Raw genomic sequence first — 19,336 nt, 5'->3', positions numbered from 1 at the left:
TATCCATATGGTATTCATTTTTGGGGTCATTTTCAATAAAATCTGTTTCCACATTTTTTTTCCCTTTTTTTGATTGAAGCTTGATAAAGCTCTACAAAATGTTTGGGCGTACAATAGGTATGCGTCCAATGATTTTCCATTCCACACCGTAACACACATCTTCATGACGTTTTTCTTTCTCATTTTTCATTAAATACGTATTTACAACGTCAGGTTATTACTATCATAACTTTGAGTTATGATAAATGAAAAAAGGAGATAAATTCAAACTTTGTGAGATTTTCCATATGTATTACGAAATAGATACAAATTAACTTCAGGTTATTAATGTCATAACTTCAGGTTATAATAAATGAAAAGGGCGATAAATAAAAGTAAATCAAAGAATATGTAAATTGAATAAATATATTAATAACTTCAGGTTAATATTATATAACTTTATGTTATAATAAAATATTTATTTAATAATTTCCGGTTATTAAATTGCTTGACTGCGCAATTGTAGAATTTAATTTGAAATAACTTCGAGTTATATTTTCATCCAATGGCCTATAATAATTTCTAGTTATTATATTGATTTTATATGATTATTTCTAATAAAGCTTCAGGTTTTTAATTGAGAATAACTTCAGGTTATTATTCATCCAGTGGCCTATAATAACTGCTGGTTATTATATTAATTTTATACTAAAATGTCTAATAGAACTTCAGGTTCTAAACAGAAACAATTCTTGGCTGAAACATAAAGTGCAGAAAACAGTGTGTTCGGCCAAGGCCGAAACAGACAGTTCCTGACCAAAAATGAGGTCAAATCAGCTACGCAGAAAACCATTTATAACAATAACTTCAAGTTATTATTTTATTCGGGTAATACGAACTTCGGGTTCTTGAGAAAATTTTAGTTGTGATAATAACTTCAGGTTATTACTCGTATTATTATATTCAGGTAATACGAACTTCAAGTTCTTGATAAACATTTAGTTTTGATAATAACTTCAAGTTATTATTTCATCATTCACTTCAAGGAATGATTCTTATAAATTAAAACAAATATAATCAAACACTTAAATGAAATTCAAATTAATGAAAGTATCTAAAAATATATTAAATATTTTTAATATTTCAATAAAAAATATCAAAGTTTCTGTTTTCTAAGAAAAAGAATCTTTAGAAATCGGTGGTTTTATTACCGGTAATAAAATTCAGTGATTTTTTTTTCGGTTTTGACCAGTTTCAAACCAGAATTTTGTTTGCCCGAAAGTTAGTTAGAAACCAGAAAAAAAAAAATACCAGTTTGGGTAGATTTCGAATTCCAACACAGAGAGGGGTAGTTTCTAAAATTAATTATTAATTTTTGATATTAAAAAAAAATTCGGCTTTCTGTTAGTTACAGAATAAAATTACATGCAAATGATAAAAAAAGATGGATGAATTTGTTCAATTCCAGTTTCATTCTATTCGTTAAAGTATAATTGATTGCTATTAATGGCACCACAAACTTAATACAGTCCAAATTTAATTCTATTCATCAAATTTAATTCAATCCAAATTTAATCAAAATTTGAGAGAATTTTTATTTAGTTGCACCACAAACTTAATACAAATTTTATGATTTTTTTTGACAATTTTTTTTTGGAGAATTATGAAGAATCTTATTTTTTATTCGGTTTTAAATATAATGTTTAAGATTTAAAAAAAATAAAAATTAGAAGTCAAATCATCAAATAGAATGTACACGAAAATCCCATAAATATTTAAAACTTGTGCTACCAAGTTGGATCTTTTGACTAATGCTGCTAATTGGGTCTGGCATTGACCAATATACTACAAATTCATACAACTATTAAAACTCCTATTAATTATAAACAACTGTAATTTGTATAAGGCAATATTGATATAAAAAAGTATAAGAACCTGCGTTGCTAGCTAGGTTTTTGGACTGGCGATGTGCAATTCTCTGAAATGCGAAATATATATAGATAGAGATTGGTTACTCTACTTACATAAGCATATGAGGGTATATGCTTATAAGTTATTTTTTCGTTTTCAAAATTCAGAAAGTCAATCTAAACCGTTAGATGTGATATCTATATTGAAATGTGCTTGGAGACCAAATTTTACATTTTTTTGAATTTTTTTACTATTTATTAAGGCACTTTGAAAATCACTGATCCAACGGTGACTTCTGATTTTACTATTTTGTTAAGCTACCGTTGTCTCCAAGCACATTTCAATATAAAGATCACATATAACGGTTCAGATTGACTCTTTGAATTTTGAAAACGAAAAAGGACTTATAAGCATATACCCTCATATGCTTATGGAAGTAGAGTAGCCAACCTCTCTCTATATATATATAGAGGTTGGTCATTCTACTTCCATAAGCATATGTGGGCATATGCTTATAACTCGTGTTTGCGTTTCCAATGTCCAAATGGTCGATCTGAAGTGTTTAACATGTCTCCATATTAATATGTGTTTGGAGGCCAAATTTTACATTTTTTGGATTTTTTTTTTACTATTTTTTTCAGAATTTTTCAAAACAGGATTTTTCATAATTTATTATTATTATTTTTTATGACTGTTTTGAAAAATTCTAAAACAATAGTAAAAAAAATTTCAAAAAATATATAATTTGGTCTCCAAGCACATATTAATATGGAGAACATGTTGAGCGCTTCGGATTGACCATTTGAACATTGAAAATGCAAAAACGAGTTATAAGCATATGCTCTCATATGCTTATGGAAGTAGAGTAGCATATATGAGGAGGGATCCAATTACACCTTTTTTTGGTGACACCGAATTACAATCTCAATTTTTAAAGTTTTCAAAGTTCAAATAATCGATCCAAACCGTTCAACATAATGAATATATTAAAATGTGCTTGCAGATCAAATTTTATATTTTTTGGATTTTTTTTTTACTATTTATTAAGTATTTAACAAAATCGCTATATTCAGACCATTGAATTTTTGTATCCATCGTAATAAATAGTAAAAAAAATTCAAAAAATGTAAAATTTGATCTGCAAACACATTTTAACATATCCATCATGTTGTTTGGATCTACTGTTTGGACTTCGAAAATATAGAATGTAATTTGGTGTCACAAAAAAAGTGTGTAATTGGACCCTTCCTCTCTCTCTCTCTCTCTCTCTCTCTCTCTCTCTCTATATATATATATATATATATATATAGAGTGTGGCTAATTTGCTACCGGAAGCACTTCGACCGAGGTGCTTCCGGGGCTATATTAGCATATGTGATGTTCAAACAACAAATCTAAACCGTTAGATGTTTAATCTATATTAAAATCTACTTGGAGACCAAATTTTATATTTTTTGGAATTTTTTTACTATTTATTAAGATGGTTTGAAAATCGCTGTTTTTTATGGTGCAGAATTTTAATAAAAACAGCGATTTTCAAACCATCTTAATAAATAGTAAAAAAATTTCAAAAAATATAAAATTTTGGTATCCAAGTAGATTTTAATATAGATTAAATATCTAACGGTTTGGATTTATTGTTTGAACATCACATATGCTAATATAGCCCCGGAAGCACCTCGATCGAAGTGCTTCCGGTAGCAAATTAGCCACACTCTATATATATATATACTAGTATCATACCCGTGCGTTGCAATGGGACATATTATAAGAAACAAATATATCAATAAAAATAATAATTATTTAAAAATTAAAACACATGTTAATAGAAAATTTATATGATTTTGTATTTTTGATTAACTTTAATCGTGATCTCTGATAACAATTTGATGATGTGATGATTCTTTATTTTTAAGTACCAATGATATCAAATAATAGCTCGATTCAAATCTAATATCAAATATCATACAACAATTCAATATCAACATATAATATGATATCAAAAAACATAAATAAAAAGTGTTATCGAGTGTATGTATAGGACACACACACACACACACACATATTATAAGAGAAATATATATTCACACACACGTTGCAATTTATATTCTTCTTTGTTTTCAATTTATATTCTTCCTCTTCTTCCTTGTTTCCAATTTAGAATACACACACACACATTGATATATTCTATATTTGAAATATATTCTAAATTGCCCACACCAATATGTATAGAAACAAAGAAAGAGAAATAAGAAAATAAAAAAAATGATTTTCATTGTGATCCGTATAGAAACGAAGAAGAAGTAATGAAACAAAAAAGAAAAAGAAAATAGAAGGTGGAGTCTTCTTAATTGAAGAGGAGAAATATGAAAAAAAAAATAAGGAAACAGATAAATATATCACTAAATTTTAGAATTTGTTCAATTTTAATTGTAACGTATTATGTGGCAGTACATGTGGTGGGTATGTTTTTAACTAAATTAAGACTTCTATATATAAAACATATGCATTTAATCAAAAGAATACAAATTATGTAATTGAAGGGCTGAGATCAAATCCGAAGTTTCATCTTTCAATCGTAGCCGTTAGTGGATCGGACACCCAACGTGCTTAATAATAGAATGGATATATATATAGTGACTAATGTGCATTCGAATGTATATGGGCCGAAATACATAAGGTCCAAATTCGATTTTTTAAAATCCAAATGGTCGATCCGAACCATTCATCTTGTTCTCCATATTAATATGCGCTTGAAGACCAAATTTTACATTTTTCTGAATTTTTCTACTATTTATTAAGTATTTTACAAAATTATTGATCCAACGGCAGCCATCGTTGGATCAACAATTTTGTAAAATACTTAATAAATAGTAAAAAAATTCAGAAAAATGTAAAATTTGGTCTCCAAGCGCATATTAATATGGAGAACAAGATGAATGGTTCGGATCGACCGTTTGGATTTTAAAAAGTCGAATTTGGACCGTATGTATTTCGGCCCATATACATTCGAATGCACATTAGTCACTCTCACTCTCTCTCTGTATATATATATATATATATAGATGGGCTACGGTGAGTTGCGAAGTAAAGCGACTATTTTACTTCACGCTCATATTTTGTGATTTTTAAGTTCAAAACGTCGATCCGAACCGTTCATCTTGTTCTCCATATTGAAATGTGCTTGGAGACCAAATTTTACATTTTTTGGAATTTTTTTACTATTTATTAAGCAATTTTGAAAGTCGCTGATCTAATGGTCCTGAAAATTTTACTGTTTTTTACTGTTCACAGCAAAACAAAAAATTTCAAAAATGCTTAATAAATAGTAAAAAAATTTCCAAAAAATATAAATTTTGGTCTCCAAGCACATTTCAATATGGATTAAACATCTAACGGTTCGGATCGGTCGTTTGGACTTTCAAAATAAAAATACAGCGTGAAGTAGAAACGTGTTTTACTTCGCAACTCACCGTAGCCCACCTCTATATATATATAGAGTGTGGCTAATTTGCTACCGGAAGCACTTCGATCGAGGTGCTTCCGGGGCTATATTAGCATATGTGATGTTCAAACAACAAATCCAAACCGTTAGATGTTTAATCTATATTAAAATCTAGTTGGAGACCAAATTTTACATTTTTTGAAATTTTTTTACTATTTATTAAGATGGTTTGAAAATCGTTGTTTTTATTAAAATTCTGCACCATAAAAAAACAACAACTTTCAAACCATCTTAATAAATAGTAAACAAATTCCAAAAAATATAAAATTTGGTCTCCAAGTAGATTTTAATATAGATTAAACATCTAACGGTTTGGATTTGTTGTTTGAACATCACATATGCTAATATAGCCCCGGAAGCACCTCGGTCGAAGTGCTTCCGGTCGCAAATTAGCCACACTATATATATATATATATATAAGGACTGTCTAATTTGCTACCGGCAGCACTTCGGCGAGGTGCTTACGAGGTCATATTAGCGTATTTGATGTTCAAACAACAAATCCAAACCGTTAGATATTCAATCTACATTAAAATCTGCTTGGAGACCAAATTTTACATTTTTTGGAATTTTTTCTATTTATTAAGGTGGTTTGAAAACCGCTGTTTTCAATGCTTTAAAAATTTAATAAAAACAGCGGTTTTCAAACCAGCTTAATAAATAGTAACAAATTAAAAAAAATGTAAAATTTGGTCTCCAAGCATATTTTAATATAGATTGAACATCTAAGGTTTGGATTTGTTGTTTGAACATCAAATACTAAAATATGATCCCGTAAGCACCTCGGTCAAAGTGCTTCCGGTAGCAAATTAGCCAGACTCTCTCTCTCTCTCTCTCTCTATATATATATATATATATAGAGGTTGGCTACTAATATCTCCATATTATATCTTAATTACGGCCCTGATTTACACTAAAACCTGTGTTTTAAAGCCTATAAAAGTGGAGTTTGTACTTGTATTTCGATGAAATGTGGTACTGCTATGCTTTGTTTGGTATTTTGCAAGAAAAAGGGCGAAAAATTGGATCTTACTACTTTTCATACGGCCCGTATGACATTCCCTACGGACAAAGCACAGGCATACGGCCCGTACGGGGTCCCCTACGGGCCGTAGGACGCTAATTCGGAAAATCTAGCTGGAATATGAAATGAGCATAATTTAAGGAGGCCGAAAAGGAAGCCTCTTGGGACGTGATCTGGGGCATTAAATGATATATTTCATACCAAAAAAAGAGGATTCATTCACTGGAACGGGGACAACTTTTCTTGGAGCAAAAGACAAGAGGAGGAAGAGAAGAAGAGAGGTGAAGAACGCGAGTTTGCCACGGATCTTCGGATTTTCCACTGTTTTGTCATGAACTCTTTCATTTCTTGTTATTTGTGTTATCTTGTGAATATGAGTAGCTAATTTACTTTGTTTCTGGGGCTAAGATGTAGTTTCTAGTTTGACTTTGTTTGCATGCTACTTGGATTTTGTGTTGAATGCTTTGTTTTTACCTTGTTGAGTAGTATTTTGATTGCTTTATTTGTGCTTGCTTGAATTGATTAGTCATCCCGTTAGATGAATGCGCACATCTAAGTGTTAGGAGCCAAGTCTATGATATTTAATCCAACCGAATAAAATATATGAAGTAGGGTGAAACCAAGGAGTACCCGAAAGGTGAAACTTTCCTTGAGGTGAAAGTCCTTGGATACTTTTAGTAAAACAACAAGTAACTTGGATAAATTAGGCCAAAATGCGAAAGTTGAGGTTTAACGCATCTAAGAGGGAAGTATTTGAGTCCGGTAATCGGGTACTAGGCCAAAATGCGAAAGTTGAGGTTAGGTATCTAGATCTGGTCGATAGAAAACCTAAACATTAGTATCAACGCAGAAAACAGTAGCTGCAGCATTAACTCGGGGTCCCCTACGGACCGAATCCGTACGGGCCGTATGCCTCGGGGCTGAACAGAAATGAAATCTGAACCCTGGAAACAACTTTTTATCATTTGAAAACAACTTTAATTCTCTTTATTGTATTTTAAACTTGTCATAAATCATTAGAATTGTTAGAACCAAACCAAACCAATTTCTCTCACTTCTAGAATCTCAAGTAATTTTAAGACGAGTCCGATCATTTTCTTCCGTCCCTGTGGATCGATACCTGAGCATACTCATCGATAGGATAGTACACTTGCTATTTGATTTGACAGAGTATAACAAAGGTTTAAAAGGTATAGCTTGCTATACTGAAACTTTGTAGCATATATTCTGTGCGAACAGCTACTCTACTTCCATAAGCATATGAGTGTATATGCTTATAACTCGTTTTTACATTTTTAGTGTCCAAATTATCGATTTGAGCACTCAACACGTTCTCTATACTATAATGTACTTAGAGACCGAATTTTACATTTTTTGGAATTTTTTTACTATTTTTTCAGAATTTTCTAAAACAGGGTTTTTCATATTTGTTATTATTATTTTTAATATTTTTATCATTGTTTTGAAAAATTCTAAAAAAAATAATAAAAAAATTCCAAAAAATATAAAATTCGGTCTCCAAGCACATTCTAGTATGGAGAACATGTTGAGTGCTTCAGATTGACCATTTAGACATTAAAAATGCAAAAATGACTTATAAGCATATGCCGTCATATGCTTATGGAAGTAGAGTAGTGTTACGTTACGAAATTTTAACAATTAAATTTCAAATGATTTAAAAGCAAGAATCGAAAATCGTGCTAACAAAATAGAAGTTTAAACCTTAATTAATGTTCCTCTAAATAAGTAAGTCGAGTGTGAATCGTAACCGCGTTGAAATTTTGAGATTTTTACACTTTATAGGCTCAGTGCGTCTGCACTAGTGGTGAGTGCGGGTGGCTGACCCGCACTGGCCTCTGTTTTCCTTAGAGTGTTTTCTGAATTTCTCCTCAGTGCGTCTGCACTGGTGGTGATCCGCACTGACTCCAATTTCTCTTTTTCTCCAATTCTGACCAAGTCCTGAGTGCGGGTGACCGACCCGCACTGAAATTGAGTGCGTCCGCATTAGGCTCAAACTTTTTCCTTGTTAAGTGCCGTTATCATGAAAATTTGGCTAAGTACCGAGTGCGTCCGCACTGTACCGAGTGCGTCCGCACTGGGGTATTCTTTTATGTGTTTTCCAAGCTGCCGAAATTCTACCAAGTGTTGAGTACGGGTGATCGACCCGCACTGAAAATGAGTGCGTCCGCACTCGTGTATATTTCTATGTATTTTTAACTGCTGAAAATCTATCCAAGTGCTGAGTGCGGGTGGCCGACCCGCACTGAATTGAGTACGTCCGCACTGAAGGTGTCTTTTTAACCAACACCAGATTTTCTTTCCTTTCTCTCTCTTCCCCTCCGCCCCTTTCCCCAGTTTTGTTGATTTTTGCACAAGAGAGAAGAAAAAGAGTGAGAGAGCTTCCTTTTCCTCTCAAACCCCCGATTGTTGGAACTGAGCAAGTGGCCGTAGATCTCTCCTAGCCCTCCTATTCAATATTCCTTTCTCTTCCCGTTTCTCTCTAAAATCTTGAATTTCTCGATTGCTCGGGTTTTCATTTTAAACCCGAGATTTGTGTTTGAATTGCTTGTAGACTAGCTCCTTGAGCTTCTTTGATTGTTTATTTGCCGATTCTTTCCCGATTTCATCTCAATTTCGGATTTCAATTTTTAGGATTTTCGTGCCAAAACTAAAATTGGGCATAATCGTGAATTGATTAGTTCAATACAACCGATTAGACTTGTAATCGGTAGGGTTACCTCTTAACCTTGAATTGCTAGAACGTTTAACGGCTAATTGAGGTTTTGACCAAATTAGGGTTAACCACTCGGTAAATTGAATTGTTGCGGGAACCAAAATAGTGAACCGGTAAAGGAAGTGTTACCAAAGTGAAATTGTATATGGTTTAGAGGACCTAGATGTAAATGTGTGAGATTTTTAGTAAGAAAAGAGAAATCAAAAGAATCGATACCAAAGCATAGGAATTGGTTAAGGAATATATAAGCCCTAATATAACTCGAATAGACATCTCGACCGCTGAACAATGGTTAAACCAAGTGTATGTGTAATATAGGCATAGACTCGATCGAGCAAGACTTCGCGAGACATTTCGAGACGTCTGATCCATATGTACGCGATACGCTCACCGTAAACAGGTGTGGGATTCTTGGACTTGTTTGATATTTCATTTTCAGGAATTAAATTCTTATTCGTTTGTCATGTTGAATGTCTGATTGATTGCATCATTGAATTGAGTAGATCATTTGCATAGCCCAATCAAATTAAATTCTAATTATCGTGAATGAAATGATTTGCATGCTTGTATGGTTGTCATTTGTGTCGATCTATTATGATTTGATTTTGGTTGAAAGTCACCACGGACTATGTATGTGAGCGGATTTACGAAGTTGAGCTGTATAGCTGACTTGGATCCGACGAATTCTGTGTGTGAGCGGATTTACGAAGTTGAGTTGTATAGCTGACTTGGATTCGACGAATTTGCAAGGTTGAGCTGTATAGCTGACTTTGAGCCCGGGATCCTTGAAGCGTTTGAGGTGAATGACCCTCAGTTTTCCCAGTACCAGTTAGGACGAGGGGTGAGTGATTAAATTGATATGTGGATTGAAATCGTGGGTGACATGTGTAACGTCTATGGCTCGGTGGCATTCTCCTACGTGTTAATGCGTTTGGACGGTCAGTTAAATATTACGAATATTGGAATGATTATAAAAAGAATTTTCTTTATATGACTCGAACCAGACCTTAATAAACGGTTAAGCCAAGCGATTACAGATGGGTGTCAGATAAAGGGTCCAGCTCGGTGGAACGTTTGTAGGTGTCAGTAACCCTACAGACGAGGGTTAGATAAAGGGTCCAGCTCGAATGAACATCTATAGTTGCTACAAGCCCTAATGAGTCGAGTTAAGCCAAATATGTGTTTGTTTGAAATTCATCTTGGAAATTCCATAAACTGTGATTCGGTTTATTATTTGTTGTCGAGCATATGCATTTCTTTTTATTGTGAATATGTATTTGTTTGAATTGCTATTGTATGGATTTCATTTTTGAACAAGGAGTTTGATTGCAAGTCCAATAATCTAACTGTGGCAAATTCGCACTGAGAATTTATTCTCACCCCCACCCTTCGGGTTATTTTACAGGTTCTGGTGCGACTGATTTCGGGGAGGCACGCGAGTAGTAGGTCTTTGGTAGTCTACCCTTCTATGACCCTAGACTTATTTTGTGTATAGATCTAGGTTAGGCTTTACGGTTAGTATCCGGGGGAGATACTTTTGATGTATTATACTCTGACCAGACTGTGTACTCTGATTTATATTTAAAAACTTATTTTATATTATTTATTGTCTTGATTGTCTGATTGAAATGTTAATTGCCTTGTAAGCATACACGGTGTTGTATGCTTACGGCGGGGTACTGTAGCGACCCGTGGCCGCGGGGTGTGACAAGTAGCCAACCTCTCTCTCTGTATATATATAAATATATATATATATATATATATATATAGAGAGAGAGATGGGCTACGGTGAGTTGCGAAGTAAAGCGACTATTTTACTTTACGCTCATATTTTGTAATTTTTAAGTTCAAAACGTCGATCCGAACTGTTCATCTTGTTCTCCATATTGAAATGTGCTTGGAGACCAAATTTTATATTTTTTTGAATTTTTTTACTATTTATTAAGCAATTTTGAAAGTCGCTGATCTGATGGTCCAGAAAATTTTACTGTTTTTACTGTTTACATAAAACAACAATTTTAAAAAATGCAAAATAAATAGTAAAAAAATTCCAAAAAATATAAAATTTGGTCTCCAAGCACATTTCATTATGGATTAAACATCTAATGGTTCGGATCAGTCGTTTGGACTTTCAAAATAAAAATACGGCGTGAAGTAGAAACGTGTTTTACTTCGCAACTCACCGTAGCCCACCTCTATATATATATATTTATATATATAGTGATTAATGTGCATTCAAATGTATATGGGCCGAAATACATACGGTCCAAATTCGACTTTTTAAAATTAAAACGGTCGATCCGAACCGTTCATCTTGTTCTCCATATTAATATATGCTTGGAGACCAAATTTTACATTTTTATGATTTTTTTTACTTTTTATTAAGTATTTTACAAAATTGTTGATCCAATGGTGGCTTAACAAAACAGTAAAATCAGCAGCTATCCTTGGATCAATAATTTTGTAAAATACTTAATAAATAGTAAAAAAATTCATAAAAATGTAAAATTTGGTCTCCAAGCACATATTAATATGGAGAACAAGATGAATGGTTCGGATCGATCGTTTGAATTTTGAAAAGTCAAATTTGAGCTGTATGTATTTCGGCCCATATACATTCGAATGCACATTAGTCACTCTCTCTCTCTCTCTCTATATATATATATAGAAAGAGACAGAGAGAGAGCTAGGCTAATAAAAAATTGATTGTTCATGAGGTCCCGTACAACCAAGTCGTTTTTCAATTTTTAAAGTCCGAATGATCGATCCAATATATAAAGAGACAGAGAGAGATAGGCTAATAAAAAAATTGATTATTCCTGAGGTCCCGTACAACCAAGTCATTTTTTCAATTTTTAAAGTCCGAATGATCGATCCAAACCATTAGATGTGATCTCCATATTAAAATGTGCTTGGAGACCAAATTTTATATTTTTTTGAATATTTTTACTATTTATTAAGCCACTTTGAAAACTGCTGATCCAATGGTGGCTTAACAAAATCGGTTCTACTTTTTATACTTGTTTCCTTTGGACAACATATAGAAGTACATTTGGTACATGTTCGGTGAGTCTCCTTTAGCCTCCTTTAACCTCCTTTACACTTTAATTCTGCCAAACGCTTCCTCCTCAGCTAGGATTAAAGCATCTCCTTTGGATCAAATCTTAATCCGCCTCAATAGCTTCCTTAAGAATCGAGCTCCTTTAAGACCTCCTTTAGAGCCTTTTTGAGTTGTTTTTAGACGTTTCTACCCTCATCCGTACCTTTCCTTAAGGAGCCATATTTGTCATTATTATTTTTCTATTCTTTTTCTTCACTTCAGACAGCACAAATCCCTAGGCACGGAGACAAAAAACACCTTCTCTTTTCTGACCTAAATCGCCGGTTTTACGGCGGTCGTATCGCAAATCCGATGTCACCGACAACTTCCTCTTGAAATGCACTCTCTATTGACATCTATTTTACTGTGTATTTCTTCCTTGAGATGGCCTCTCCGGCGACATCTCTTCCTGCGAGTGCTTAAACTCCGGGCCACCTCTCTGACCACACCTCTTCCTGCGACACCTCTTTCTTGTACACGTTCTTCCTTTCTGGTGCTTCTACTGCGCGTACTGAACCATCAAGAGTGGTGCTCATTTTTTGAAATCTAATCTTTTTTTTATTGCTCGTTTCTTCTGAATTTGGAACAATATTGATTAATTTACTATTTTTCACTGTGATTTATTTTGTTGTTTTCTTGAAGAATTTTGCTGGTATTTCACATTGATTAAGAGAATGTGGGAAGGATTGATCTTTTACTATTTTTTTGTAGGTACTGATCTTTTTGTGGTGAAGAACCCAAATATAAAATTGCTGGTTATTTTTTTTATTAACTAGCATCATAATATTTACATTTTTGCGGTAGAGATGGGAACAATTTGTTACTAGTTCTTTTCTTCAGTTCTTGACTTAGTTCATGCACAAGGATTATTATCTAATAAGTCTTGAATCTGTCTTGGATTAGTTCAAAGCAAAACATCAAAAACATCAGCACTTAGTTCTTGCTCAATAATTGTTATTATCTGTTCTCAACTCATGCATGCAATCTGGAGTTATCAGCGTTAATCTAGATAATTTCATTTTAAAGCCTTTGACTTGTACCGTTTGGTACCAATTGAGAGTGTGAATTGATACATAGCAACATGAGAGAGGGAGGGGTAATTTGGTATTTACATACTATAACACATAAATTATTCACAATAAGTCTTCATTTTTAATCCTATCATCTCACCGAACATATTCTCCTTAGCAAGGATTAAATTTTTAATCTCCCACACCTTAAGGAGGGCTGCCGAAAATGCCCCCTGGTGTTCAACGTTTATGAAATATTTGAAAATGAAAAGCAAAAAGAATAAATTTTGATGATAGAGTGTATTTTAGAATGCTTGATGTACACACTAAGAAATCTCTGTATTTTTCAAAAAGAAAATATCAGCACAGTAAATAAATTATTGTTGTGGTACAAAGTTGCTGGTTTTGATCATTCACATATACTGTGGGCCTAAGCAATAATGCATATAACTGACAATATTGTCAGGGATAAAATAAGTAGCTAGAACCGTTTTGAAATTTTATGTAACTAATAGCTTAATAAATTAAATTGTCAAGGATAATATAATTAGAACCGTATTCACTTGAAATTTTATGTAACTAATAGGTTAATAAATTAAATTGACATCATAGTATCAGTGTTGTAAATAACGGTATGCGGTTATCGGACGGACGGGTACCGCCAAGCGATTAATCGGTATGCAGCCGATTAATCAGAATTATACATACAATTTAACGTTTTTATTAAATTTATGTATATATATCATAATTTATTAAAAATAATTTATTTAACTCATTAAACTTATCAAATAATCTTAGTTTAACTTAATTTTATTATTATAACATGACACTACACTTATTTTTTAACGCATAAGCACTTTACATGTGTCAGCAACACATTTGTTTAATTAAAAAATAAATTCAAGAGTTAAAACTTTTTTCAAATACTAATAACATATTATGTGAAAGTGAAAGAAATAAAACATTCCAACATAAAATCATTAAATTTAGTTTATAATAACAACTTAGTTTCATAAATGAATATGTCGTAGTAATTAAAAAAATTACATCAGTAATTAGTAAGAAAAATATATCATAAATAAATAGAAGAAGAATTAATCAATTTTAAAGTAAGAAGAAAAAAAAATATATATAATATAATGAATGTATGTCCAAGCACAAACAAAATTGTAATACAGGATTTATAAAACTTATTTCACACACTATCACATAAAAAAAAGTCAATGTGAATTTTTTTTACTGAAATAAACGGGAATAAACGGCCGATTAAACGGCAAAATGGCCGATTAATTCGCAAAAAGTCCTCTGTTAAGTATATTCGTAACGGTTTGACTACCATTTCTGATTAATCGGCCATGAAGGCCATTTTTTACAACACTGCATAGTATAGGCATTTGCAAAAAAAAAAAACTTATAGCTTGGACTTTAAGGCTAAACTTTTAACGTAATTAATAGTCGGATTCAAATCTATTCCTTTTCTTAAGAAAAGGAGCATCCTCCTATTCTTCAATCCAAACCGTTCAAAATCGATCACAAAATTTCAATTACTTTTTTTATATCAATATAATATATTAAAACAAATCAGATGTAATTAAAGCCGCATGATCGATTTTGAACATTTCAGATTGAAAAATAGGAGGTGCTCCTTTTCTTAAGAAAAAGAGCATATTTGAATTTGACTACTAAGAAGAGAGTGGTAAGGGTGCTCTTTTTCTTAAGAAAATGAGCATATTTGAATCATTAATAGTCATGATGTGGGACATAATTGACAAAAAAATATGATAAAAATATAATTTTATAATATTTTAGAAATAACGCATTTTTTTAATTTTATATTTAGACGTACACAGATTACAAATATTTTATAACATGATAAAATTGTTTTGACTTCAAAAATTTTAACATTTTAAAGTTTAAACTGATATAATGATCAAAGATAGTAATTAATGTGGAATTACTATATTTCTATATATGTTAAGCTATCTTTTTCAGACATTTTAGGCTTTATTATTGACTTATGCGTGAGTTGCTTAATTGATTATGAATCGTAAAAACCAAACAATACATCCAATAGATTATATTGTTTTCTTTAAGGGGATTATAAAGCTCCATCTACTAATAGAACAATTACGTCTAAAGAAAATTTGGAACATATAGAATTTGAAGTCAACTTTATAATTTGAATATATAACGCTACAATGAATCAGATACCAATTATCAAATAATAAATAAGAATCTAAATTTATTTACCACACAAAAACTTCCAGACAGACCACCACAATCTTTTTAACCTCTTTTAAGTTAATAACTTTCAAATTTTATTAGAGGGAGGAGAAAATGGGCACACCCGGCAAGGTTGCACCCGCATCCACTATGAAAGTATTGCCAGACACATATGCTGACGAGTCATCAATCAGGTACCGAATGAGGGATGTTATAGCCGGGTTGATGCTACCATACGTCTTTAGAGGGGTTGTTCTTTCACACACTCGTTGGAGCCATTCCTTCTCCAAAAGACCTGCTGTGATTTCAGATTTGAATAAACCGGGCGCAATAGAGTTTGCCCGAATACCAAATTCACCCAGTTCCAAAGCTATCACCTGAAAAAGGTTTAAATCTCATGTTAAATTATGATTTAGGAGTCAAAATGTAATAGCTGAAATGCCAGCTGCCTGGTTTACTGTGCAAGGAGATACTGTCCAAAGGAAAAGCTTAGATTTTTTTTCCTACCTTTTCTTGTCTTGGTAGAAGGGTGATCGAGTTGACCCTTAAATAAATTTTGGTCAAAACTTTTATCATAAAAATGTGATATAACTCACAATCTGGTCTGCACAAATACGGTGTTTTCACTAAAATCTGTTGAGAATAACTCGAAAAGTACAACCTTACAGATTCAAATCAAGTTTCAGTACTAATTGGTGTTCCCTAAAATTTCATGGACCAAATTGGTATTTGAGAAAATTTCAAGGTCTAAATGATGAATTTTACAGTTTACAAACTCCCGAGATTTAAACCTTTCTTCTATTTCTTGCAAAAAATTTCAAGGTCTAAATGATGAATTTTACAGTTTACAAACTCCCGAGATTTAAACCTTTCTTCCATTTCTTGCAAACATCACGAATGTGAATTTTTTTGTAATTACCCAATTATTGTATTAAGCTATTGAGTAAGCAAATTATAGAATAACAAAAAAGAATTACCTTAGTGAGGGCGGTAATACCGGATTTGGATGCAACATATGCAGCACCACCTGGGAGTTGGCCACGATCAAGTGCGGCAATAGATGAAATGCTAATCACCGTTCCCTTCACTTTAGCATCACGCATGCGTCTACACACGTGTTTTGTGACCAGCCATGTACCAGTCAGGTTTGTGTCTATTAAGTCGTTCCATTTCTCTTCAGGCCAATCCAATACAGAGTACACCTTGTCTGGTCAAAGTCAGATGCAAATTAGGTTTAGAAATTACAGTTCTGTTGGTCTGGTCTGTTACTGTGTTTGTTTGATTTCTAAATTGAACAGTCGAGGTAAATTGACTAAATTGAGGAAAAACTGCACAGAGGAGAGAACATCGAGTTAAAAGTTAATTGCTTCAATTAACGTCATTTGGGTTCTAAAAGGGTTACATTGGCATTAATTAGGCTACGACTTCGCACTTGATGTTTAGAGAGGATGCAAGTACAAAAAGGAAAACAACAGTGAAATTAGTAAGCAGGCAATAAAGCAACAATACATGAATATATACTTATAATGATACTAAAATTGAAGTTATACACTTTGAATAAAACACTTGAATCATATTTCTTATTTTAAATTAACAATTGTCAACCGGTCATGTGACTAAGATGGCAGCACAACTCACGAGTCGGTCCATTAAACAAAAATAGACAGGTCAAAGCCAAGACTAGGAAATGATGTAACTTTATAAAAAAATAATGATGTCAGTACATACGTCATCAACATGTTATCATCATCATATTTTAAGACTAACCTCACATAAGTAAAGGTCAACAAAATCAATTTACATTTTTATTCCCAGAAACTAAGCAAAAAGGAATTTTGTTTATGACAAAAGTATCCAACTGCCCATGGTTCCATAACATGAAATTGAATTACAAGAACGGTTCAAATTATAAAATGCTGCCACACGCTATCTGCACAAAGTACAACCTTTTGTGATCGATTTAGAAAAGCTGTTCAAAATATCTTTCTAAAAAAAAGAACTGTTCAAACTATACACATGCATATGAATTTCCCAAAATAGTGAAATGACTACAATTTATACTCTGTCTGTACCGGCCAACAAACACTGGTAAATGGTAATGCAATAAAATTAGACAAACAAAAAATTCATTGCGCCAACCTATCCATTATCTCACATCATAAATCTCTAACTAAATCCATTGAATGCTCTGGTTCTCTAGTACTCCAACAATGTATATACATTAAGCCCAATTGGTCAAAATATGATTCTTTCTCAGAAAACTCCAGATAATTTCCACAACTTGACCAAGAGAAATAGATAACTGTAATGACGTCTCTCTCAGAAAACTGTAGATATGATTCTTTCTCAGAAAACTCTAGATAATTTCCACAACTTGACCAAGAGAAATAGATAACTGTAATGACGTATCTCTCAACAAAATAACAGTCTTTATAAAGAAATAACATGAAAAAAAGAAAATGAATGGGCTAAAATAAAAAATAAAGTCCGATCAAACACATGCAACAAAGAAGGACAAAATTGAAGCATTCTCAGATTGTGTTAAAGCAAAACTAATTCAAAAATTCAAAAAATAAAATAACTGATTACCTCTAATTCCCGCATTATTAACCAGTGCATCAATTCTCCCGAACGAATCCCAAGCGCGTTTAATTGCCTCAGCAATGATCCCTTCCTCTTTGCTCACATCCAGCCATACGCCAATCGATCGAACGGGTGAAGTCGTCTGATTGGCGGAATCCCATCCATTGATTTCATCACATAGCTTCTTCAATTGGTCGACCCGTCTAGCGGCCGCCACGACCAGGCAGCCGGCGCGTGCCAAATCAAGGCAAATCTCTTTGCCTATACCTGACGAGGCGCCTGTGACCATCACCACCTTGCCTTCTAGAGACTTCCATGGGGAACACGTGGCGGCGTTTCGGTTACTCGGGCATGCCATTGGAGGGGTAGTAGAGGTATAAGGTTTTACAGTCGAAAGGGGGAGCTGGAGATTTAAACCTCAATTTAATGGAGAAATCTGGGAACAAGGAACCAGTGCGTGAATGCTTTTAATATATAGAGAAGTGCTAATGCCGCGTGAGGAATGATTTGCTTTGAGAATCGTGTAACATACGACTGGATTCAGACAGTCCAACCGGATCTTACGAGGTAGAGATCAGGACCGTCCGATTAGAATCCGAGTTGAAAGCTCGAGGTTTCTTTAACATTCGTGTCAAAGCAGATCGGACAGTTCGGATCCAAACTTAAAATTTGAGTCGCCTTTGGTGATGACTGATGAGTTCGGATCAAGTGGGACAGACCTGGGAAGTTCGCAATTTTATTAAACTGGAGATTTCCGTTGGGGATTTTCTTTTTTTATATCTCTATTTTATATTAAGTATGTAGATTTTATCATCCACTAACAGATTTAATTAGAAAATGAAAATTTAGATTAATTATTAACTCTCCGATTAAATATTTTAATTCTATGTATCTTTTTTTATATTACTTTATATGTAGAAGTATAATTTTGTTTAGACATGTATACGCATACGCTACATGTACTCACTATATGCAAATTGTATCATCTTTCTAATTGGTCTTAATTTCTTGCAATTTTTAAATATTATTTAATTTTTTTTAAAATTGATTGATAATTGATTGGTTATGTCTCATTTCTTTCTTATTTTTAATATTATTAAGAAATGTTGTTTGTCATTTAATATATCATTTGTATGAGATATTTATAAAAATTTGTTAAAAAAATATAAAATAAAATATATGTCATTTAAACGCTATTTATATGTAGATATTATTTAATATTTTATTTAAGTAATGTTATTTGTTATTTAATCTATTTTTTTTTTTA

At 32.6% G+C, this 19,336-nt stretch overlaps 1 protein-coding gene across 2 annotated transcripts in view; it reads right to left on the bottom strand.

The window, feature by feature from the left end:
• The window catches only part of LOC144560775 (uncharacterized), a 61,816-nt gene extending 43,308 nt beyond the window's left edge, over window positions 1-18,508 (bottom strand). For both annotated transcript variants that reach the window (XM_078310023.1, XM_078310024.1), the window contains exons 1-3: window positions 18,076-18,508; window positions 16,464-16,693; window positions 15,543-15,863 (exon numbers count right to left, since the gene is read on the bottom strand). In XM_078310023.1, coding sequence (XP_078166149.1) covers window positions 15,585-15,863; window positions 16,464-16,693; window positions 18,076-18,427 — 861 coding nt within the window. In that variant the 5' untranslated portion in view covers window positions 18,428-18,508 and the 3' untranslated portion in view covers window positions 15,543-15,584. The remainder of the gene's footprint in view (window positions 1-15,542; window positions 15,864-16,463; window positions 16,694-18,075) is intronic.
• Between the last annotated feature and the right edge of the window lie 828 nt (window positions 18,509-19,336).

This window comes from Carex rostrata, chromosome 10 (assembly GCF_964058835.1).
Source record: "Carex rostrata chromosome 10, lpCarRost1.2, whole genome shotgun sequence".
In the NCBI taxonomy this organism is placed as follows: Eukaryota; Viridiplantae; Streptophyta; class Magnoliopsida; order Poales; family Cyperaceae; genus Carex; species Carex rostrata.
The sequence above is the reverse complement of the archived record's forward strand: the minus strand, read 5'-3'. Positions and strand labels throughout refer to the sequence as shown.